The 22,727-nt window shown below is 45.0% G+C and overlaps 3 protein-coding genes across 4 annotated transcripts; 1 reads left to right on the top strand and 2 right to left on the bottom strand.

Moving 5' to 3' along the window:
* Positions 1 to 2,981: 2,981 nt before the first annotated feature.
* Positions 2,982 to 7,324, bottom strand: LOC105558917 (zinc finger protein 672). Its single transcript, XM_012006855.1, has 3 exons — positions 7,064 to 7,324; positions 4,682 to 5,476; positions 2,982 to 3,722 (listed from the first exon to the last, which is right to left on the bottom strand). The coding sequence occupies exons 1-3, from the start codon at positions 7,134 to 7,136 to the stop codon at positions 3,052 to 3,054; spliced, it is 1,539 nt and encodes a 512-aa protein (XP_011862245.1). The 5' UTR covers positions 7,137 to 7,324; the 3' UTR covers positions 2,982 to 3,051.
* Positions 7,325 to 8,955: 1,631 nt separating this feature from the next.
* On the top strand, positions 8,956 to 20,922 carry LOC105558916. 2 transcript variants are annotated; one of them, XM_012006854.1, is made up of 3 exons: positions 8,956 to 9,713; positions 17,446 to 19,324; positions 19,474 to 20,922. In XM_012006854.1, exons 1-2 carry the CDS (start codon positions 9,098 to 9,100, stop codon positions 17,478 to 17,480), a joined length of 651 nt encoding a protein of 216 aa, XP_011862244.1. In that variant the 5' UTR covers positions 8,956 to 9,097; the 3' UTR covers positions 17,481 to 19,324; positions 19,474 to 20,922. The 2 variants fall into 2 exon arrangements, with proteins under 2 accessions (XP_011862244.1, XP_011862243.1); XM_012006853.1 differs by having other exon boundaries at positions 17,446 to 19,359.
* Positions 20,923 to 21,015: 93 nt separating this feature from the next.
* On the bottom strand, positions 21,016 to 22,391 carry LOC105558915 (A-kinase anchor protein 14-like). Its single transcript, XM_012006852.1, has 2 exons — positions 22,122 to 22,391; positions 21,016 to 21,738 (listed from the first exon to the last, which is right to left on the bottom strand). The coding sequence occupies exons 1-2, from the start codon at positions 22,290 to 22,292 to the stop codon at positions 21,619 to 21,621; spliced, it is 291 nt and encodes a 96-aa protein (XP_011862242.1). The 5' UTR covers positions 22,293 to 22,391; the 3' UTR covers positions 21,016 to 21,618.
* Between the last annotated feature and the right edge of the window lie 336 nt (positions 22,392 to 22,727).

Below are 22,727 nucleotides of genomic sequence, written 5' to 3'. Positions count from 1 at the left end.
CAATAAAAATCATTGATGTTGTTAATTACTGCCGGCGACTTTTAAGAGTATTCTTAATATTTAATTAACTTTGCTCTGTAAAACAAGATCATTTTTATAACATTTTGATGTCTTAATGATGTCAAGAAATAGGTGCTCTCGGTGGGCTATTTTGACGTCACCATGATGCGTAAAAAGTGATCAAAAAATGATGTCATCTTGATATTTTCGTGACTGATATGTTCTACTTGGGAAATTTCCTTAATTACAGAATTTGCCAGTTGCGTCGATTATTAATTTCCTACATTGGTTAATTATTTACTGGCGACAATAAGTTCATTCTTGTTAAATCATTTAATACAACTCTTGTCATGTCCCGTCACGCGACGGAGATGAGGAAGGGCCGAGGGAGATGAAAAATCGCTGGGCGGGCAAAACGCGAACAAGTCAATTAAAGCGTCCGAACATGTATACATATATCACTTCGTGTATTATTCTTCCGATAGACAAGACTTTTACAATTGGTAAAAAAGATGCGGGTAAATGTTTCGCACAGGCACGCCGGTGTACAAATAGCACGTATATACAACGGTTGTAAGAAATCGCTATCTAAAAACGACCATGTCCAACGTCTCTCCCGTAACGCGCGCGACTAAAATCTAATACGTAAAAGTGGGAATGCTATTTACAACATGTGGTCAACGCGACTACGTGCTTTAATCGCTAGATCGGGATCCCTATTCTCGTCCGCGGGGCGATCTATCGAATGACTAGGGCGCACGTGTGCTCCGAATCGCTCATCAATTAATTACAATTACATGGCACGACTCGAGCGAGGATTCCTCTCGGCGAATCGCGGCGGGTCGGTCTTGTGATTGCGCGATACATTACTTTTTTTTTACAGCTACATGAAATCTTTATCATAACCGTCGCCACTCGCACAATCCGCGCGATCTTGCCGTCCGTCGAATCCCCCGGGTAGGGGGACATCTCGATATCGTCAATCGAGGGGACGTTTAATAAGGATCGTCGCGACGTTGAGTTAAGGTCGAGCTTTCTCACGACGGCAGATTGCGTTCGCGATGGCAAAACGGATTCGACTAGTTCGACACTCTGATCGGACACCAATGTCTGGCACCGCAAACGTACGAAGGAGGAAGGCTTATTTGTCGCCGCTATAAAAATTAATTCGCTGCTGGCAACCTACAATGCGGCTCTGAACAATGCGCTCGACCGGATAACGCTCGTTGGACGTTACACACACGATAGTCTAATTGTATACAATTAATACAGCAAAATTCATCACATAACAGGTGGGTACACTAGTAAACGACCGCTGGGTCTAAACTTATTTCTATGATATGAAATATTATTATAATATTACATATTGTATATATACTTTTTTATTTCTATATATATTTTTGGCAGGTGATCGCATTGCCTGTAGCCGGCTCTTCGCCGGCAATTCCGGTTGTGCAATTCCGAATCACAGATACACGCCTTCGCTTTTGAGAACGTCCCGATGCAACACTTGCATCGTGACGCGCGGTTGCGTTTTTTTGTGTGTGTTTTTTTTAAGAATTTTCTTTCTCGAAGGCAACGACGAACCGCGCCAAATGCTGGCATCGCATCAATTAACGATCGTGACACGCAGAAACTTTCCACTCGGTCCACGGTAGGACAAAGTTATCTTCGCACCCTCGAATTCCGGGAGTTTGCTACAATTTCGTACACGCACCTGTCATTCGCACGTATTTACATGTTACAAAAGTTCGATAGCTGCCTCGAAGAGCCTCGGAGAATTCTCTCATTTAATCCTAAAATAATAACACGACGGCGCTGCGATTCAGTCCGCGTCGATGATCAATCTCAATCGCTTAACGCCGCGCGATAGCGACGCTACGCTCTTTAAATAGATAAGGTCACGAGTTTGGCGTTTTAATAGACGCTCTCGAAAATTTCTTTCCACACGTTCATCCGTACACGCCAATTCCGTCGGGGCTACGTCGCCGTGTCGGGTCGCACATGCTAAAACGCGATCCGATTACTTACGTAAGGCACGTCTTTACATCAGTGTGATTCGCGCTAAATTAAACACGCTTACAAATTTAACATTATTACGACTAATTGCTAGATGGTCCCTAATTCGGAAGATGCTTGGAATAATATCCGTCGTATCGCAATGCTCTGTCGATTCTTTCGCAATTCGCAATATGTCGTTATGTTATCCAGCACTGTCGGGAGTGAGCTTTGTTCGATTGTATAGAAACGAATTAATGCGATAAAGGGAAAATTAACAGTCGTACAATCACGCAATCCTCGATAACGCCTGCGAAAGACACTATCAAAATTGTCCATCAACCAGTAATCGCATGTACCGGTGGAAAATTTATCTTTTAATTTGAATCAAATTGTCAATGAGAAAAGATTCGTGTTTTAAAAAGTTTATGATTGGAAGAACGTGAGCAATTTTCTCATCTTGTACAGTGATGGACAGAATGGTGGTGGCACTTTTTTTCAAATAAATTTAGGAACGTGCGTTTAGAGTCAGGGTTACACGTTCCAAAATCTTCTCCAAGGAATATTTTACTCGATGGCCATTCCGAAATCGTTTCCTATCTATTTCTCGAGTAAAATTGCCCCCAGAGAAAATATTTTGGAACGTAAACCTGAGTCTAATTGTAAATGCGCGTCCCTAAACTCATTTAACAAAAAGTGTCGCAACCGTTCTGTCCATCACTGTACAATCGTTGTAACAATTCAAATCCTCTTCAATTTCTCAGTGAAATCTTTTAGTAGTGTAAGTCTCGTAAAGGATGAGATCTGATTATTGTTTCGATTTACTTTTGCAATGAATAATTGCAGAAATTTCTAAATTTGCTTTGATGTCCTACAAAAAAAACCGAAACATTTGAAGTTGTTGGATACCCTGGAATCCCCATCTAATAGAAATTTCCAATCGAGTTTTGTGAATGACGAGAGAATTCCTTGCCGTAAGAATTCGTGCTAAAGTAAGTGAATTCTCTTTATTGATCGATCAACTCGACTTGATCGCTGAGTATCGACCGATTTTCAAGCTATGGCCAGGTTCAAAGTCATCGTGGCGGGTCTCGAGAAGGACGAGGATCTCGTAGGATCGGGATAATCGAACGTAGTAGAGGAATTCTTAACGTCATTTTCGAAACGGAGATGCAGGTGCTCCGGATTGGGCGATATCACCGACGTTCTGATGACCATTTTGGACTCGTATTCCGGATCTTTGGTCAGCAGATCGGGGCTCTCTGGCTCGTCCGCGGGTGTCTTCTCTCTGCAGGCTCGTTTCGACGGTGCCGCCGCGTCTGACGTCCTGGTGTGCCTGATGATCGCGGAGAACGCCGACGACAAGTCTTTCTGGTCACGCTCGAGCCCCAATCGAGGAACTATAACGCTGGTGGGCGACGCCGTGACGCACGACGTCGTTTGCGGTGTTCTGTTCAAGGACGACGGTAATGGAACACTCGGCTTCACCGACGACGGTGTCCTCTGCTGCTCGATCTGATCGGGTTTGTCCGTGGACGGTCGATGATGGGCACGCATGCAGGACGATTCCTCGTGCTTGTAGAGGTACGACTTCAGGGCGAAAGCCTTGCCGCAACGACCGCACACGTGGGGCTTGGTGTTCGAGTGCGTTTGTATGTGAGCTCGTAAGTTGGACTTGTCAGCGAAGGCTTTGTTGCAAATGGTGCACTTGAATGGTTTCTCGCCTGAAAGAACGGAAGTGATTATTGAAAATATCGATATTTCTGCGTACGCGATTCGGTCTCGCCAGAACTGCTTTCTTTTAAATGATAAATATTCAAAGTAATTACTTAAAAGAATGCCAACATTTTCAGGAATCTTGAATGACGGTTAAAGGGAGAAAATACCAGTAAACAGATTCTTCTTTTAGGGAGAAAATACCAGAGTAAATAGATTCTTCAGAAATACAAAAATGAATATAAAGAACAATTGTTTAATTGTGTACATATAAAATTAAAGGTAGAACATAAAAAAAATGAAATAATGCGTTTAACATTTTTTCAGTTGCTCTTTCTCGGCGGAACATTTCAATTAATCACTCTTACTACTTAGCACGCTAAAGGATGTAAATATATTGTATTATGTGTCACAACCGACTTCACAGTTGCACATCTGTAATTTGCCGTTGAAAATAGTGCCGCATCCCCGAGCGTGCCAAAGTTGACATCATGAATGATTAATTCGTATTCATCTACATTGAAAGCTCTTTAAACTCGCCATACTCACTTCAAAAATAGTTCTCCTTAGTTTATTTACGTAATATCTGTTATTGTAAGAGAACGCAATCGGTCATGGACACAACTCCGCGCGAGAATCGAACAATTTTAATCGGTAGCGGGAGTTATTAAGTCTTAATTTTTTCAGGTATATACACTGACGATACGTCTACGGTAAACTTGGGTGTCTTTGGCTTCGGACCTTTTCGGTATTTGTTTACACTGTGCAAATTTACCGTAAACTTTGAAATATCTATGGATATAGAATAGAAAATGATTAACAAGTGGAAACATGGCCATAGGTATTTAACAAATACCGAAAAACCGTGCCAAAGCCAGCCAAGTTTACGGTAATACATTATTTGCGATCGAAGTTACGAGGAGAGTAAGTGAAGCGGTTTTTGGGCAACGATATCAAGACGCAATACCCGTGTGAGTGCGTATGTGCCCCTGCAGCAGCCACGGCCTGGAGAAACACTTGCCGCAATAGTGGCACTTGCATCCCTGATTGTGGGTCCTCACGTGCATGCTGAACGCCGGCATGCTGACGTAGACCTTGTCGCAGTGCGGGCACCTCCTGGCCTTCTTATCGCCCAGCGACCTGTGCGTCTGACGGTGTCTGGCCAGATTCGAGGAGGTCGAGTACTTCTTGCCGCAGTCGGGACACTCGTGATCCTCGTCCTCCGGCTTGGGCTCCCCGGCGGCCGTTCTGCGGCCTTGGACCGACGCGGTGGAAGGCACGGATACCGGATCGACGTCGATACCGGGGACGACCGGTACCTTCGAGTGGCACGATTCCTCCTGCGAGGTGCAAGAAGGATGCCGCGGCGAGAGGCGAATCTCCAAGGCGGCGCTCTCCCCGGAACGGGTCTCCAGGATCTCTCTCTCGGTCTCGATCCGCTCGAAGAAGAACCTCGTGCGCTCGCCCAGGACCTGGTCCTGGTTTCCCATCACTTGGACGGTAGGTCGAGACCCAGGGGTCCTGCTGGCCTCCGCGGGATACTGCGCGATCCTGGGCGACGCCGGTCGATGGTAGACGACATTGCTGTGGTGAATCAAGGTGCCCGCCGCCGCCGCCAGGCTCACCTCCGCCAGCTTCGTCAGGTTGTACAGCTCCTCGGGACACTCGGACGACGTCTCGCTACCGCACTCGCTGGCGCCATCGGAAGTTGGTTGACCGCCGCTGTAATCGGCCAGCCTCACGCTCCTCTCGGGGCTGAAGTCTGTATGAGAACGAAAGACGAGGTGGTATTCAAATTTTTTTTAAATACTCTAGCGAAATCTATTAACGATTTTTAATTTAACCGACAACTTTCTGGCAATTACGTCTGTCGTTGCATGTCGTATGCAGGTGCAAGTAAATTTGTTAACAACACCTCCGGCAGATCCCAACTGGTGAGCAGGGAAATCCGGCGCCGGCACATAAAACACCTTCGGGAGCAGGGATCAGTCTCGCTCGCTGCTCCGTTTTCGGGGAGAACGGAAATAGAGTAGCTGCGCCACCAACCCCCGCCCGCCCGTCGTTTCCCGAGCGTGTTTATTCTGTGTATTTCGTAGTACCGCATACGTGTACGCACACGCGTTGCGTTCGCGCGAGGAAGCTCGCCTTGCCCGCGGTGGGGTTGACGGCATCGCGGCGGTATGCGTGTGACGCATCTAGCGTCTCCTATTCTTAAATTCGCGCGACACAGCACCTTGATCGCGAAGCAACGACCAGTACATTTCCCCGGCTTAAATTCAGATCGAGAAAGGGGAGAATGTTGATCGTCGCGTGTAAAAGAAATCGAGATCTCGCCGTCGCGATTTTTATCCCTCTGTGAAAAAGGCCGAATTGAATCTCGCGGTTTTAACGGATGACTCAGATATTCATTTACTTTGCTGATGCAGTAAAGATATCCGTGACCTTATCACTGCCATCGATGCGCTAAATAGGAATTTTCAAGGCAAACTTGCCACCTTGTAATATGTCGATATTATTTTATTGTTTCTATGTTAAATTATCGTGTCAGTGTTACGTGATGAGTGCAATAATTTTTTTCGGAAATGTTAGGATTTTATGTTTTCTCATCTGCGCGAAAATTACGTGAAAGGTCAATTAATAATAGTAAGGCACGAGAAAATTATTCATCAGCTAAAATTGATAAACGATTAAATTCAAATGTCGTAACTCTTTTGTAAAAAATCAATTCGAATTATCCAGCACAATTGAGAGTTATTTAGGAAAGATGTCGAAATATTTATTTTGAATTTAAAATTAATGTACAAAGTATACAAAGAGTAGAACATTTTAAATTGCATATTTCCAAATAGGACAGACTTAATTAGCCAATAAATTGAAACAATTAAGAGTAAATTTAATTGAACATAATAAAACAATTCAAGGTTCAAAAAAGTGAAAACAAAGGAGAAAAGGGGGCTAGTGAAGAAATGTGCTAAACGATATAACAAGCGTTTTAACCTTAAATAAAGCCATCTTCGGTGTATAATGATAGAGCCAATAATTACATAAATAAGCAGTAAATATCTAGTCATAAAATACACAAAGGCAGATAGAAACGTTTATCACATTATTCTTTAGCTTTATTTAACTTATACTATTTAGCACGTATGTATATCCATTTGGCTCACTAGTCCTCTTAATTAGTAAAATAAATTCAACCACGGTAAAACGAAAATTAACTTTGTTAATTTCTCTTACAAATTTTGAATTAAGAGTCTCACTTGATTGCCTGTATATTCTGACTCATCAATTAATTAAATTCACGCTTTGCAAACGTTTTCATCAAAGCCGCGCCAAGCTAACAATATACCTCTTTCAGATCCCGCGATCTCTTCTTCGGCACCGTTGTACCTGCGATGCGTGATCAGGAACGCTCGCGGCATCTTCTTCGTCGTCCTCGATTTTTCTCCTCAGATCACACAAGTCATGCTTATCAACTCAAGAGACTCACAAACCAACACACTCGTCGCACCGACTACTATCTACGATAAAGGGGTGACAACGCGAAGACGAGGAGTACCGACGAGCACGGTATCAAGAGGAAGGATTACGGTCCGTTTGGAAGCGTGTACGTCGAGTGACGGCGCGGGGGTTGCGTTCGCTTCGGCAATTTCGGGCGCAATAGTTGCCCCGGCTAGGATTCGGGGCTACATATAGCAGCGCAACCTCCCTCGCCCTCCACCTCCACCGCTGCCGCCGCCGCGGCGCTTTTCGTCGTCGTCGTCTTCTTCTTGTTCCTCTTCTTCTTCTTCTTCTTCTTCTTCAGCTGCACGCGCCTCTGAAGCGTGCCCGCCCGATTCCCTCCCGCGCATGTGGTGGTCCCATTGGTGTGTCGGCAATATGCGACACGCGTGGCGAGTGCGTATGACCCACGGAGGAGGGAGCGGATGAAAGACCACGCGCGAGGAACACGGCCGGTCCCTGTGGTTCGCGCAGGGTGGTTGCTAACTACCCTTATCTCCTCTCGACGAGTTGTCCCGTCTCATTATCGTTCATTATCGGACCCTACCAATTGGAGCAATCGTTGAGTCAAATGCGAAATTGATTGCGTAATTATCGTTGATATTACGATTACCGTGGTGATTCTTAATTATGATTTATCGTCAACAGAATTACGTGGAAAAAGATAGCAAGGAACACGCATAAGTAGTTGTTGAATGTTCAGTATTATCGACTTGAAATACCACTCGTACAGCTTTGTTTCATTTATCTGTCGAAAGATCTTTAAATGACAGCACGGGTATTTATCGCATATTGAATATCATGCAAAATCTTAAGCAGCCCTTTTTGTGTCATTAAGGACATTTTAGGAAATGAGATGCGTTTCCAATGTATAAATTTTGATAATGGAAATTTTAGGTTTGATTGAGACGCACATTTATTATCTGTATTTGTTGCAGTAAGAGATATGCAGTGCGTCCGAAATGGACACCGTCATTTCATTATCGTTTCTAAGTCCTGAAGTTCGAAACTTTCTTCACTCTAATCTTCTACTTTTGCCGATGCCATTTTGAGTTTTTGCAAAAGAAACCGAAAGGGAGAGAAGTATGCGAATCTTGTATGTTCAACGAATTCGATGGAGCTGGGCACTGCTCGTCGATCTATCTGGATTGTGTTATTTAAACAAAGGACGGGCAGCTATGATAACGGCGCCATTTCGTCGGCGGTTACAGGGTAGAAGCACAGGTTGGTGCGCTGGGTGGTTCTTCTGGCGCGACGCCAGGCGTCCGCCGAATTTAGCACCGCGCTGCTGACTAACTCGCGTGGCATTCATTCAATCGTCGACCAAAAAGCCCCGCTGCCTGTATAGTATCTTGCTCTTTGCGCGAAATGCGTGTCCTAAGGTGATAAGGAAAAAGAGAGAGAGAGATCAGGTTCTGATCTTCCTAAAGCTTATTCAAGCCCGAGTGCGAAATATTCGACAAATTGGAGAACATGTGATACTCCCCGGACGTTGCTTTTTCCGAACGATTTTGTAATGCTAATTTTTTCTCGTTTTGAAAAATCATTTATTATTTTTTACATAAAATCGTTAAACGCGGTGAATACTTTACATGACGGATGAATGAAAATTTTAAACTTTATTCCGAAATAAGGGGATATTTGAAAATTGTATTCATGTTCGGAAACAGATGATTATTTAATTTAATCGAGAGAGATCAACTCTCTCTCTCATACATTCAGTTAACATATGCAATTATAAACGTCGAAGCTTATACACTCGTTCCTCAAGAATATCTGCGATTTCTACGACTCAGCGAATGATTCACAGTCGACCATTTGCCGCTCGATATATTTATTCTATCCCACGTCATTTCGCCACGCTGCGCAAAAAAAAAGAAAGATGCTTGAAATTTTCCAGGGTGGAAAAGACGGCAAGTGCTCACTGCGGACTGTCTGTCGTAAGCTTTCGGATGAGACGTGCGATCGCGAGAAACCTCTAGATGGGAGGCTGCGGAACAGGTGTCTCGGCGGCGGTATCGTAAATCGTCGACGGTATCGTCGTCGAACGGCCAAAAATAAAGTCACGAGTTCCGAGCGCATCGGGCGGGCGCGAGGGCATCCTCAACCACTGACGCAATTCGGCTGCGGATCATCCATTAACGTAACCGGCACCAATAGGCACCTCGTGGCTTTCTACGCGCTTTATCCGGCGGCGCATCCTACAGGTGCCCAAAGGTATTCCGTCCGTCCGCCCACCAGCGCGACTCGCGTATTTTCGGCGCTCTTGGAGCGCTCCCAGATGCGGAGGAGGAGGAGATCAGCGCGCGACGTCGCCGGGAACGATAGCGAGGAAGGGAATTCTTCGCGGATAAATCGCGACCGCGGTCACGTGCGGGTCCACCGAAAGAATACTCGCGGCGACGCGAAGGAACGAGACTCGATTAAACCACGGCGCCGGAGCGTAGAATCGACGAGGTCTGAACGGTCTCGACGACAGTCTGCAGAACGACCGCGTGGTAATAAATTACACCGTATGATTCATACGAGTTTACTAAATCGGGACAAGTTTGTCAGGGGGGTACTTTCCAATTTTAGGCAATTTCTCGCCTGAGAAAGATGGATAAGTGCGGGGGCGGATACAGTTTTTGCGTCGACGGCGAGGACACCGAGTCATTAGGGGTGGATTCCACGGGGGGCGGCGGGATCGTTTAGGACGAGAGCTGACGAGAGAGCGCGACTGTATCGTGTGTCGCGTCACGTAAAGTACCCGGATACGCGCGGGTCCTCCTATAAATCAGCGGCCTTCCGCGCGCCACCCTCTTCCCCTCGCGCCGGTGGCAAGTACTTTCCGCGTGCCGGAAAAAAGGGAAAAGCACGCGATCGCTATTTAAAAGGCTCGTTATAGGTCGACTTTCCTAGCGGTCGGAGTATGCACGAAGGCGACGAGGAGAGAGGAAGAGGGAGAGAGAAAGAGAGGACTTGGAGACTTCGCCGCTCCTCCGGCGGCCTCGGCATGGGGTTGCCGTGCTATTTTCGGGCCCCGCTGGCTCGATGCAGCTGTCGCGGTCTTCGGGTAAACCACCTCTCTTCTATTCCACGGCCATCCTCGAGGCGCGACAAGGTAGGCCGAGGAGATCGGAATCTAGAATCTCGCGACGACACTCGTCCGCTGGCGAATTTTTCCTCCGACTCGTACGTTCGCCGAAGATCGACGTTCGCCAAACTTGTCCCTCGGTGACGAGCAAAGTCGAGCGAATTCGTCAGCCGTGGCAGAATTTTTTATTACATTCGTACGCTAGAGAAATGAGCCAAGTTGTAATGAGCGAAAATTATAGCGCGCCACTTTCAATAATTAATTTTCCGACTCTTTGCCGCTGTGCATGTCGAGTTAAAATTCCTTGGGACAATCTCTATAAAATATTGTAATCACGGTAGGATTTTGCGATAAATCACTTAAAAATCTTGCAAAGCCGTTGCTATCAGCCTGTCGTAATTTGAAAAATGTCTTTAACAAAGCATACATGCAGATTGCAACCGTGTTCGTGATTTAAAACTTTAAACAGGGAACTTGTAGTCAACCCAATTTAATTTAACAAGCATGTGCCAAATAGAATCGCGGCGAGAGTAGAAGAGAAATCGAAGCGCGGCACCAGACGGCCGACTGAAAAAGATCCGCGCGATCACCAAGATTTGCGGCAACGCATCAGATATCGCGAAATAATAATCAGCCCCGCGAAAGAATCTTCGGGGCTGAACACGCGTGCGTCTAGGAGTCGTAATCCGGACGAACTGTCCGGATTCCGAGAATAGCAATACGATGATGAGGACGCGCTTCCGCGAAACGCGGTGCGTCGCGTCGGGGGGACGGGCGGGGAGGAGGGAAGGAGAGCGGAATAAAAGTCCGTGGGCCGTCTTCCGCGGAGGAGCGCGCCCACCGGAGGATGAGGGATGAAGACGAGGCTGAAGATAAGCCGGAGGCGAAGATCTGGCCGGGCGCCAAGGCGTCAGATTTTCAGCCGTTTACGTGTACCACCAACTTTCCCGTCTGCGCTTTCCTTCGGCTCCCCTACGCGTCCTCTAGGATCTAGGGTGCAATGACACCGCGGCGCGGCTTAATGACTATTCTCTATTCACGGTGTATGTGAATCATTATGCGGGAATTAGGCGTTGCACGCGCCTCGATGTAGTCCGGCCGCATTGTCGCTGTTTTTAGGCTCGCGAGCGAAAGGGGAAGACAATGCGCCGTAGTAGCCACGTAGATGATAGACGGATGATCCGATCTTGCCTCTGGATCCAGTTTCACGTAATGAAGAAGGAATTACATATATGCCTATTGAAAATGCAAAGTGAGTGAACAGTGACAAAATATACATATATAATCAGGCAGCTCTGTGAAAGTATAGACGAAACGTATGAAGATCAGTGAATTACAATGGTACCGCAATCCTAACTGTGTTAATTTCTTTGCAGTTGAAAGAGCGAGGATAAAAATTACAAAATTGCGCGTACACGCGAATTAGTGAACAACAGACATCTGAGAATACAAGTGAAAAATATTTGGACACGGCGAAGAAATATAACGGGTTGATACTTTCGATGGATTGAGCAGGGCTTTTTTTTGGGGGGGGGGGGGGAGGCCCGAGGAGTGCCCGTGGAAAAAAAAACGTCGACCGGAACGACTCTTAATTTAGTTCTGGGTGCAAGAGGTTAACGCTGGGTGGAGACGTCCGTGGAAGCGCCTCCCCTTAGGGGAGAGCACCGTAAGAACACGTTGGCTCGTGTTCGGAGGAATGTCCTCGGGGATAAAGGGAGACAGTTCCTTCCGGAGACAACGATCAGCCGCCTGTTTCATCCCCTCTCCCTCTCGTCGCGATCGCGTTGCTATTCTTGCACCGCCATCGGTACGAATTCGGCTACTTGCCCTTCGCCTCGGTACCGCTGGAGGGCTCCCTCTCGACGGGAAGCTGTCCAAATGGTCATTTGATATTCAGCAAAATTCCACGCGCTCTGGTTGTCATGCAAGTTTCTATACGCAATACATTTATACCACGTTGGTACACGATGAGTTCTTTTGTCACTTGCTGTTTTACTTGTTGCAATCTCTCTTCCTCTCTCATTTATTTTGCATCGGATGATTGATATAGTTGTCCCTTTTATTTTCGTATTATAGTTTCGAATAATATCAATGATAACTTGATTATTTTGAATTTATATATATTATTTTTAAATAAAACCCCTTAATTTTGTGTGTGTTTCAGAGATAGATTACAATATACCTTGACGTAATCCAAAGGCGAGATCTCTTTTCAGGACACGATTGCACCCTCCTCTTTCACTCGTGTCTATTTATCTATTCATCTCCAAGTTCGGTTCCTGACGCTTCGATCGAAATCGCAGACGCCTCGTTCTCCAGGCAGTGTAGGGTTTCGTCGTAAAACTCGTAAATGAGCCCCCGTGACTCGCGCTTTTGAATGGAAACCGACGGGGCCGACGGTTTTTACGAAAGCTGCCACAGGATGCGGGTGCGCGCAACGGAGAAGGGGTGGCGACGCTCATTTTCGTTCTTTTTGGCGTTTTTTTTTCTCTGACTCGCCTCTCCCTCGGTCTTGCGAAGATCGGAGAGAAAAGGGAGAAATATCGCCAGCTGATCGCGCCGCCAACGTCGCCGCCACCGCCGCCACCGCCGCCGTTTCTGAAAAGAGGGCCTCTCGCAAAATGCGAGCACGTGCTCGTATGCGTGCGCCCTTCGTTTTCGGTTTTGCATGCCTGCTTGCCACCTGCGAAGACGAACTCGCGATGTACCGCAGTCTGACCTGGTCGCAATTAATGCCCGGGTACTCCACTTTCTGCAGCCTCCTTTGTCTCAGGACCGCGTGGATTGACAGAAGAATCTAATTTGTACAAAATTTGTTCTTTAGAAGCTTTTTTAATTTAGAAGGATATTTTCTAATTCAGAGAGAGAGAGAGAGAGAGAAATTATCTTAATACAAATATTTAAGCAACTTTTAGGAACCAAAATACAATAAATCTTTACAATAAAAAATGGACGATATAAAAATCACGTACCAAATAATGTTTTATGATGTAGAGCTCAATTTTTAATGTAACATGGATATTCAAATGTTAGCATCTGATTCAGATATCGCCAAGAAAAAGAGATTATCAGTCATCTATGTATCTCACTGATCACAGAGCTAATTTCTCACCCGAAATGTCGGGAATGTTGATGACTTCCGTTCTCGCTTGTAACATCGGGGAAACTCGTGATTTTCACGCAACTAATGTGAGAGTCTGTTCGCTCTTATTGCCAACACTGATTCTGCAAAATATCATTTTCTAGAGTAGAAGAACAAGATGTGTCAAGCTGCTTCTGCTTGGTCAAGGCTATACATTTGCATACCAGCGTCTTTATTCTCTTTCTTTCATCGCTATTGCCCAGGCGGTCCTTATGGAGCGTGGTGGCAGGAAAAGGAAGTGAACTAGACGGCGAACGACTAAGGTCATGGTCTCAAACGATACAGTGACAAATTCGAGCAAATATCAATTTAACGGATTATTGATATATCTATATATCTATATAGATTTATATATATATAGACACACCAATAATTTGTTAAATTGATACTCGGTACATATCAGGAAACATAGATTTTCATAGTATTGCATTTTAATTGAAAAGGACTGATCAAATTTGTTTCTTCTTTACCTTAAATTCAATTTCCCCTCTATCTCAAGCGAGCATCAAACGTCCCCGCTTCATTTATCATGGTGATGAAGGAGACTCTCATCGATCTATTAAATCTCCCCGTGATTTTATTCGATACGTGTGTCGACGGTTGATCTTCATCGCCGGCGGAAACGCTATTGTCTGAGCACATCTCCTTGTCAGGCCCGCGCCGCTGGAAAAACGGCGAAGGAGGGCGGTTAAAGGGACCCGGAGAGGGTCGCAGACACACCAACCGAGTCACCGGTGGCAATGGGCACGCGACCGACACGCGCCCGCTCTCCCCAACTCTCCCCCCGTCGTCTCATCTCCGGGCTCGAATTCCCTTTTCCACCGCCTTCCCTTTAACACGCGTGCGTCTACAAGACGCATGCGACCCACGCACGCGATCATCCCGGGGGCTTTACGCCCATATGGGATCTCAAAACATCGGCAGCAGCAATAATCGACAGCCCGTTTTGCCCCAGGGCGATTTAATCGAGCTTTTTATAAGCCTAGGGTGTACAAATTTTATATACAATATATATATGTGTATGTGTGCGTCTTAAAGTTAAAATTTAGAAAATGTGAATATTTCATCTCTTAGAAATTTAATGAGCAAGAAAGTAAATGTTTTTTTAATAATTATTAGATATTGGCGTATTATGAATAGTAACGACTGGACAAAAGATATATGCAATTAATAGAACTAGTATATTGAAACGCACGACAAGAACCACTTGGCCATTTGTTATTATGTTATATTTGTTAATACTGCGTAGAAATTCACGAGTGTCTGACACTATTGTTGTCCGGTTTTTCATTTTCTGATTAAGTGTTAACCAGAAGTTAGTCGACTCTCCGTTTTCTTCATTGCTATTATGTAAGTAGAGACAAAGAATCGACTAACCACTGGTCAACAATTAACTGCAGGAAATGAAAAACTGGACCCACATGGTAAGAGTCGAAAATTAATTCTGTATTTCTTAATTACCCGATTTCATGGTATAATTATTTCGAGATGTGCGGCTTGACGCAGGGAGGAGTTGGAAATAATTCGTATAAACACCGCGTGCGTCACGATGTGCCTTGTGTAGCGGTTATAATATTAGACACCCGGTGGACCCGCACATCTCTCGCGTTCGTTGATATCTCGCCGCTATAAGATCCACGCGGGAATATCGCGCTGTACGTGCGTGCACGGTTTCGGATGCGTGTGCGTGCCCATTCAGAAACTCTTCTTTCTAGTGGCCCATTGAAGAATCCAGCCGCGAGCCGGTGCGCCCGTTAAGCCGCGTTATCTTAACACTTTGAGGCCCCCGAAGCTACCGGATTTGTACCTTGCCACTCGCGTTTTCCGGAACTCACGAAACGACCTACCAACTAGACAACGTCGTATTATGAAGTCTACACGAAGGTGATTTATGTTGGAAGCGGCCAGCCTCACAGATTTCGTCAAAGTCGATTTACTTGGAATGCGATTGATTAAGAATTAAGTATACAGGAAAGTCCCCTATTATGAGATAGGACCCTAATATCGGATAGCAGGGGTTTCTGTTAAATTAATAGGCATCATCTGTTGGTTCCACAATGAATGTATTGCTCTTGGAGTGAAATCTGTTTAGTGGAAAATTAATTGTTAGATCGTGTAATCGTTGCGAAACAAGATTTGCCATTGAATGTGGACGTTAAAAACCTGCTATCTCACATTAGAAGCCTATCTCATAATGGACTTTTCTCTGTACAAAAATATTTTACATTTAAAAATTGATATCGTGATTAATTAAAAATTCGACTTATACCGTTTATACTCGGCTTACATGTATGCAAAAGATGAATTTCGTTTTAAATAAATTGAATGATGTTCGAATGATTACGGGGATGCATCTAGTCGTTACGTGGGACATACTTAGCGATCGAAGCTAGCAAAAGAATGATTAAGGTCGATGAAGACGAAAATGCGATCTGTCGTAACGAGGGAAATCGGACATCTCTAAGTTTAGCTCCTATTTGCATGCAGATCAGGGACGGATTCGAGCTGCCAAGGTGTCATAACGTGAAAGAATCGATAAGATTTTTTTTTAACGGAGACATCCGAAGAAGGTATACGAGAGACTCGTTAAGCGTTAAATCTTTTTCGTGCTGTTTTAATCCAAGAGGTGCGACGCAGCGTTTACGATTTTCGAGCTTGTCTAAGAAATATTAAATTCTCAAATTCCAAATCTTATTCTGGATAAATTATCGAGTTCTTTAAACGTTAAAATTTTTGTAATCGTCCGTTAGATAATTGTGCAAAATTATTTCGATATAATTGAATTAACGTGCTGCTTAAATTAATCCGATTGTAACTTTATCATTCGTTCTGACGTTAATCCGTCGTTTGGCAAGCCTCTAGGAAAGTGTCGATGTTGCACGAAGATATTCCTTATATACGATCTAGAAATACTAATTTCGGAATCGTACCCCACCAATTTATCTCTCGCCCATTGACGAAAGCACGGCATGACAGGAAGTGAGGCTCTCGTGACGATTGTCGGTTTCCGGACAATTGCGTTTGCCTGATGATTGTTATAGATCAAATACCGTCTACTGAAAAATAAAGCGGCCAGGCCACGTTAGCGAAACGATAAAATAGGACAAAGGAAACATTTTTATACGATGAGACAGAAGATTGAGTCAAGATACGAGAAAAGATACATTTGTAGTAAAACTAATTTACGAATTTATAATAGAATTTCCACCGATTTCTACGCCGACAAATTTGATAGGAAAAGTAATTATATAGTTAATTACACATGTGCGTAAGTTATTTATGCAACTCTTATGTAAAATTGCAAGCGCGGCATTCGCCTAATTTTATGCTTCTGACGCCGTAATTGAAGACATCTCGCGCAGGTGTGGCAAGTCCTTAATAGAAATAGCAAGTAGAACGATCGCACATGGTAGAGCGTTAATAGAAAAATCTAATTTACTGGAAGATATGCCAGCAGAGAGACAGGCACTTCAGGCTCCGAGTCGAAATATCGCAATTTCGCACGGTTACAACGAGTTTAGAGGCGGGTTTTGGCTGATCACCAACGATTAAGCGATATCTACAAGACAACGACGATGATAGCGAGCGCTTGGCATGGCGCGGATCGCGCCTGTGTGTATATCGCGACTCGATTTAACTATCGCCGTTTATATTATGTCCGTGTCTACCTGTCGTCGGCAGCGCAAGAATCCGTGGATCCGGCCGATGCCAATGATCGAAAAATAGACACGGGCGCAACCTGTTCGAAATAGCCGAAGTGAAACCTATGACACGCGGAGCGCGTGGCTCCTTCAAACTGCCGCGATACGCCGCCCAAACCTGCGGACCGTCGATTAATCCATAATATAATCAATATTAGAGAATCTAACGTGAAACATTTACTATTAACTTCTGAATTTATGAGAAATAAGCTTGGTTGAATGAAATATGTAGTGTCTATTCGGTTAAAGACTCGCGTACTGCAAACTGAAATATTTTCTTCTAATCTCCCTTTTAATTCCCTTCTTCGCAGGTCAAGAGATCACTCGCGGCCGCGAAGGTGTCTAAGACCAAAAGGAGGAAGGAAATCTAATTATAGAAGTCGTTGTACCGCGTGCTCGGCGGAGAACCATGGAGGGTGTGAGTGCGGGTGCACGAATAAGAATCGGTTGTGCATTGGGCGGCCATAAAATGCAGTCTGCATCCGCTCGACGCAGATGTACCGCGGAACGGGGTTCGTTCCTCCTACGAGGAGTCCGCAAAGGATCTCTCGTTTCGGCGTTGGGCGACCTACCGAGATATGTGCCCGGTACAATGAACTAGAATGAAGATCCGCGAGACGCGATTAATCGAACCGCGCGCGAGAGACTCACGGCTTCTCTCTTTGAGCCCTCCGGACATCCTCCTGATATCGCCCGGATGATTAAAGTCCGGATTTGAGTACATTGCATCCGCTGCAATCTCCGCGCACACGCACATTTGCTTTACTTTATTTATATCGGGATTATCCCAGTGAGAAATGATTCGTCGATCGATGTCGGAGACATCGAAACCGTCAAATTGACATCGATTCGACGAGCCATTTTTCGCTGGGACAAATGTGTGAAAGAAGCGCGATAGTTTACGAACAAATGATTCCTAAAGAGAGACGGTATCTCTGTGTGTACATGAATAATTATTTATCTAAACGCTCAGTATCAATTTATTCGCGATAGCGTAAGATAACGAGGGTGCTTGAGTTATCTTAAAACAAATCGAACACTTGAAATGGGTATCGAGGACGATATTTTCAAGAGTCGATTCTTCAATCATAAAAGTAATGAAAATGAATTCAGCATATTAAGTATCGCACGCTCGATAATCGTCAAGATTATTATCATCGGTTCTCAACTTCATTGAGAACTATTCCAGCACGTTATCTTGTACATGGGCATGACTTTGTTCATTACGCCATTCATTCATTCGGGAGCCATGTGGTTCATTGCTAACCCGTGCGGCACTTCCTGTCTCGTACAGTGATAAAAAAAAGAGATTCTAGCACTTCGCGCCGAGTTTCACATTAGAAAAAAATCACGAGGACAGTTCAAAATAATAAAATATGCAAGCGTGCGTATAAAATGTAACAAAAAAAAATGATTTCTTCTACATTTTGCGTCTGTGCTTTGCTCAAATTAATTTAAGAGTCAATCAAGGATAGTCTTGATAATCATTTCTTTATATTTAGCCGCGATACCCAAAATGACGCGAAGAAAATTTGTCGTACAAAGTTGTATATCCCCCTCTCCCCCGCAAAGAGATGGAATCCTCACTCTTTTTCGTAGCTACCATTAGTCTCCTTTCAATTTCGCTAATATAAGCTCTCGCCAATCATTCCTGGAGCAAGGTCCGATCGCGCCGTATACGTCGACGGGTCCCAGCTGCTAGATCTCGCGCGTGATCAACTCGTGCCGGGCAGGCTGCGATTATTATTGTTTCCCTTTTTTCTCTGCTCTCCCTCTCTCTCTCTCTCTCTTTCTTCATAATTCCCTATCTCTCTCACTTCCGAAGTAACCGAGTGTGTGCCCGTGACGTGGCCATGTAAGGGCTAGGCGGGGGTGCCATGCCGGGAGCCGCTAATTTTAGATCGACTCCCGTGCTTCCAGGAGTCGACTCGGCGAATCGGCAGCTGGTGATTCGACGAGCCGCTGCCTCGCGCGCGTGCACGTGGGTCCGGTGTACAATGCGTGTCGCGCAACGTCCACCGGTCACACCCCCTTCTCCCCCTCCCTCCTCGCTCTCTCGTCTCGGAGAAGGCCGACGTGTCCGATCGTCCCGGTCCAGATGTATCTCGCGATCCCTCCCCCTCCGGGACATGCGGCCGCAATCGATCAAGAAAGTCTTCTCGCTGCAGCGTCGTCAAGAAATTGCCTTGGGTACCGAATTTCAATGGTTCCTGTAAATTCAAATCGTAAATATAAATATAAACGTACAATTCTTATTAGGTCTATAATTTTTACTTTTATTATACTACGTTTATGAATTATTGTATATTAATGAATTCACTAAGTTCCCAACTGTGCAGAGCGGAACGCAATGTCAGCGGGGAGAACCGGAAATGGAACGGAGACTTTGAAAAGCGTCAGAGAGCTCACCGCGGGATGGAAGCGCACCCGAGACGCATCCTTTCGCTTCCGACGTGAAAAGGGGAAATGAAGGCGCGCACGCGAGCGTTCCTTTGAGCGCGAACCGAGACGGCAGGGGGTAAACGGGAGAGATCTGGTGGCGGCTGGTGCAGCGGATGTTTGAAGCCGCTGAAGAAGGCGGTGGTTCCTGTCGTGGCTTCCCTCGCGCCTCGTCTCGGCCGCCGCCTCTCGCGGGGTCCCTCGCGATCCTCCTCCCCGTCTCGGTCAGCGGAGGAGGCACACATTTCGGCGGATGTGATGTTTAGGACAAGAACCACCCCGCGACTGACAAAAAGCCTAGCACCGTATAAATAGGCGGTGGTTGTTGCCACCGCGGTCGGCGGTCGTAAACTGATATCTCGCGCTTTGACCCACATAACTCGGATTGATTGTTTGTGAAACGATGACGAGCGCTCGGTCTTTTTCCCCTTTGAAGAATGGCTCCCTCGACGGAAGTAAAGAGAATCGTGTCCCGGATTCGTTAAACTTCACTTGCAATTAGTCGAATCGACAGCGTGATCTCTCGTTAATACTTATGTATCCAGATAGCTGTTTGAATTCTTGAGTTATGAAATTATAATTCTTTCTCCATCCCATTTCTACGAGTTCAACAATTCGTTTTTATGTCACAAATTCTGAGATTCTGAGATATCCTTTGTATCCAGAACAATTTTATTTTACTGTCACGAGAAGTCGAAAGGTATTCTTTCATCCTCTTTGACCCACCGGAAGAGAATTCTTTTGAACAAATACGTTAATTCGTAAAGAATTTTAAGCAGTAAATTCATAACGAACACCTGTACCTTTTGGTTACATGTTACAATCGTTAAATTAAAAAACATTGAACCTAATTATGACACACACGCCCACGTCAAAAGCTTTCAAGATATTGAAAGGCACGTAAAATGCCAGAATTTTTTAATTCCTTTGAATGCGCAAGGAGAGAAATTAATTCATTGTTAAAAACATAGTCACGTGTTCGGATTTCGATATGCCCGACACGTGGCCCGCCCCGTCTCTTCTGGCTCCTGCTGAGATATCGAGAGACCTCCCGGTGTCGTCCGGCCCGCATGTGCACAAGCGAGGGTCCTCCCTGGTTTTCGAATTGTTTCATCCGTTCGTTGGTCTTATTATCCAAAGCTGAGAATGCGTAAAAGAAGGATCGGGCCCAGGGACCAACGCAGGGCTTGCACCACCTCGGTGTCCTCCGCGGGATTGTAGATTCTTTTTGTGGTCGCTTACGTGCATCAACTTCGTGGGAGAGGATAAGTCACATCAAATCACACTTATTGACACCTATCTTGATTCGATGCTGGCAGAGTGACGGTATTGTATCTAAAAATAAAAATATCAACTGTAAAAAAGAAGAGAATTTTTATATTTTTTTCAAGGAATTTTTTATATAAAATTTTCGAGTTTCTGTAATTATTCCGTAAGCTAAAAGCGACTAAATAGCATATTTAACAAAAAAAAAAGAAAGCTGTTTTAACGTATGTTAAAATTATTATTAAGAAATTATACCGCCACTAAATTGATTCGGTAAACTTTCTAATTTTACACTTGTTCTTTCGTTTCTGCAGCTGTAGACAAGGAAATGCTGTCGATGCTGTAACAATTGGCGTTAATGATTTAACGCAGAGGTCGTAAATGTGTGATTGGGAATGGCAGTGCGCGAGTGCTCTCTCTCTTACGGAGCCGGGGTATCACCTGCTCGTATTGTTTAACCGAGCGAAATGAAACGGCGTCCGGTGCTGGACCAGATTGCGGCCGGCGCGTGCCCGATTCGCGGAAATCCGACACTCTTACTTTTACGACATTCTGCACGGTGCGGGCGTTTAAAAATCTGCCCTGAAAAGCTGCAGCCGTTCCACGGTGCGATGTGAAGGAATCGTTGCTCAGTTTCGGTATACAGGATATGTTTAAGATGACATTTCCATTGCTACTTGCATGTATAAATTTCTGCTATTGATCACAAATGAAAATTGTCTTACGTTTTGAAGAGTAAAAGTACAGTTCTTTTTCGTAGAAGAATAGCGGGAGATATTTTAAAACGTGAAAGTTTTGAACAGCATAGTCTTCATGTCAAGAATGTCGTAAAGCCACTTCGGTTTGAAGACTACGTCCAACCGATGCACAAATTGATGTCCCTCGAATACATACATGATCTGTAAAAAAAAATGTTCGCATTTATACGGAATTAAAAAAATCATTAACACACGGGGCTATCGATATGTAAAATCTGGCTAGTATCTCAGACTTCAGACCCAAGTCCGTGTAAATGTAATGATATAGCCCAGTGTACTTCTATATTTTAAATATTTATATTGTGTCACATTCGAACTATGATAAAACATGCTAAAAGTGATTCCCGATATTACCCAGATCTGTTCTCGTCGAGCGATGTGTAGTCGACGTGGGCGCAAGAAAGAGAGGGAGAGGGAGGAGGGGGGGGGGAGAGAGAGAGAGAGAGAGAGAGAGAGAGAGAGAGAGAGAGAGAGAGAGAGAGAGAGCAAGGGGAAAGAGCTGAAAATATACATAACAAACTAACGTCGGCTGGAAAGTGCGGCGGCTGCACGCGACTCGCCGCGATGCAGAAGAACACACTGACAGTCACATATGGCTCCGGGTATGCCGGTGTCGGTATGCTCCACAGAACCTGATACATATAGAACTCGGTGGTCCCTTCTCTGTTAAGGCCGATAAACTTTACATGGAACATCCAGTCTCTCAGAGCCTGCAGCAGATCAATAAACCGCGTATTTCGTTTTCCCTCCCCCCGCCGATCGATCTCTTTTCTTTTTTAATTGTACCGATAATTGATTCCATCTGAGCATCTCCTGGTTCACACATCGCAGGCCGTTCCGCGCATTCATATTTCCGCACGTAGGCCATTCGGTGTGGCTGAGCGAGGACTGATGGTCCTAACAGTTAAGAGCAGTCGATTCACGTACGTAACAATTATTTACGAGCAGTACAGACAATTGTTTAAATATATATAACATAAAACTGTTCCAATAATATATACGAAAATATATATGAGAATTATTCAGATATATCGTGATCGACAGAGCTTAACGTACTATGACAGCGGCAATTTTTATCGCGGCGATAACTGCGGAATCGACGAATCTTCTTACGAAACGCGTTACATCTT

The sequence above is a fragment of the Vollenhovia emeryi genome, unplaced genomic scaffold (genome assembly GCF_000949405.1).
Source record: "Vollenhovia emeryi isolate VEMERY1.0 unplaced genomic scaffold, V.emery_V1.0 DF939304.1, whole genome shotgun sequence".
NCBI lineage: Eukaryota > Metazoa > Arthropoda > Insecta > Hymenoptera > Formicidae > Vollenhovia > Vollenhovia emeryi.
This window is presented reverse-complemented; position numbering and strand designations above follow the sequence as displayed.

Bases quoted from the DNA above. Each gene is read 5' to 3' on its own strand.
- LOC105558917 (XM_012006855.1), bottom strand. From the start codon at position 7,136: ATGCCGCGAGCGTTCCTGATCACGCATCGCAGGTACAACGGTGCCGAA. The intron at 5,477-7,063 runs GTATATTGTTAG...GTTCTCATACAG, and splicing joins GATCGCGGGATCTGAAAGAG to ACTTCAGCCCCGAGAGGAGC. The intron at 3,723-4,681 runs GTATTGCGTCTT...CCGTTCTTTCAG, and splicing joins GCACATACGCACTCACACGG to GCGAGAAACCATTCAAGTGC.
- LOC105558916 (XM_012006854.1), top strand. From the start codon at position 9,098: ATGCTTGAAATTTTCCAGGGTGGAAAAGACGGCAAGTGCTCACTGCGG. The intron at 9,714-17,445 runs GTAATAAATTAC...CCTTCTTCGCAG, and splicing joins GTCTGCAGAACGACCGCGTG to GTCAAGAGATCACTCGCGGC.
- LOC105558915 (XM_012006852.1), bottom strand. From the start codon at position 22,292: ATGTTCCATGTAAAGTTTATCGGCCTTAACAGAGAAGGGACCACCGAG. The intron at 21,739-22,121 runs GTTAGTTTGTTA...TTTTTTTTACAG, and splicing joins CGCCGCACTTTCCAGCCGAC to ATCATGTATGTATTCGAGGG.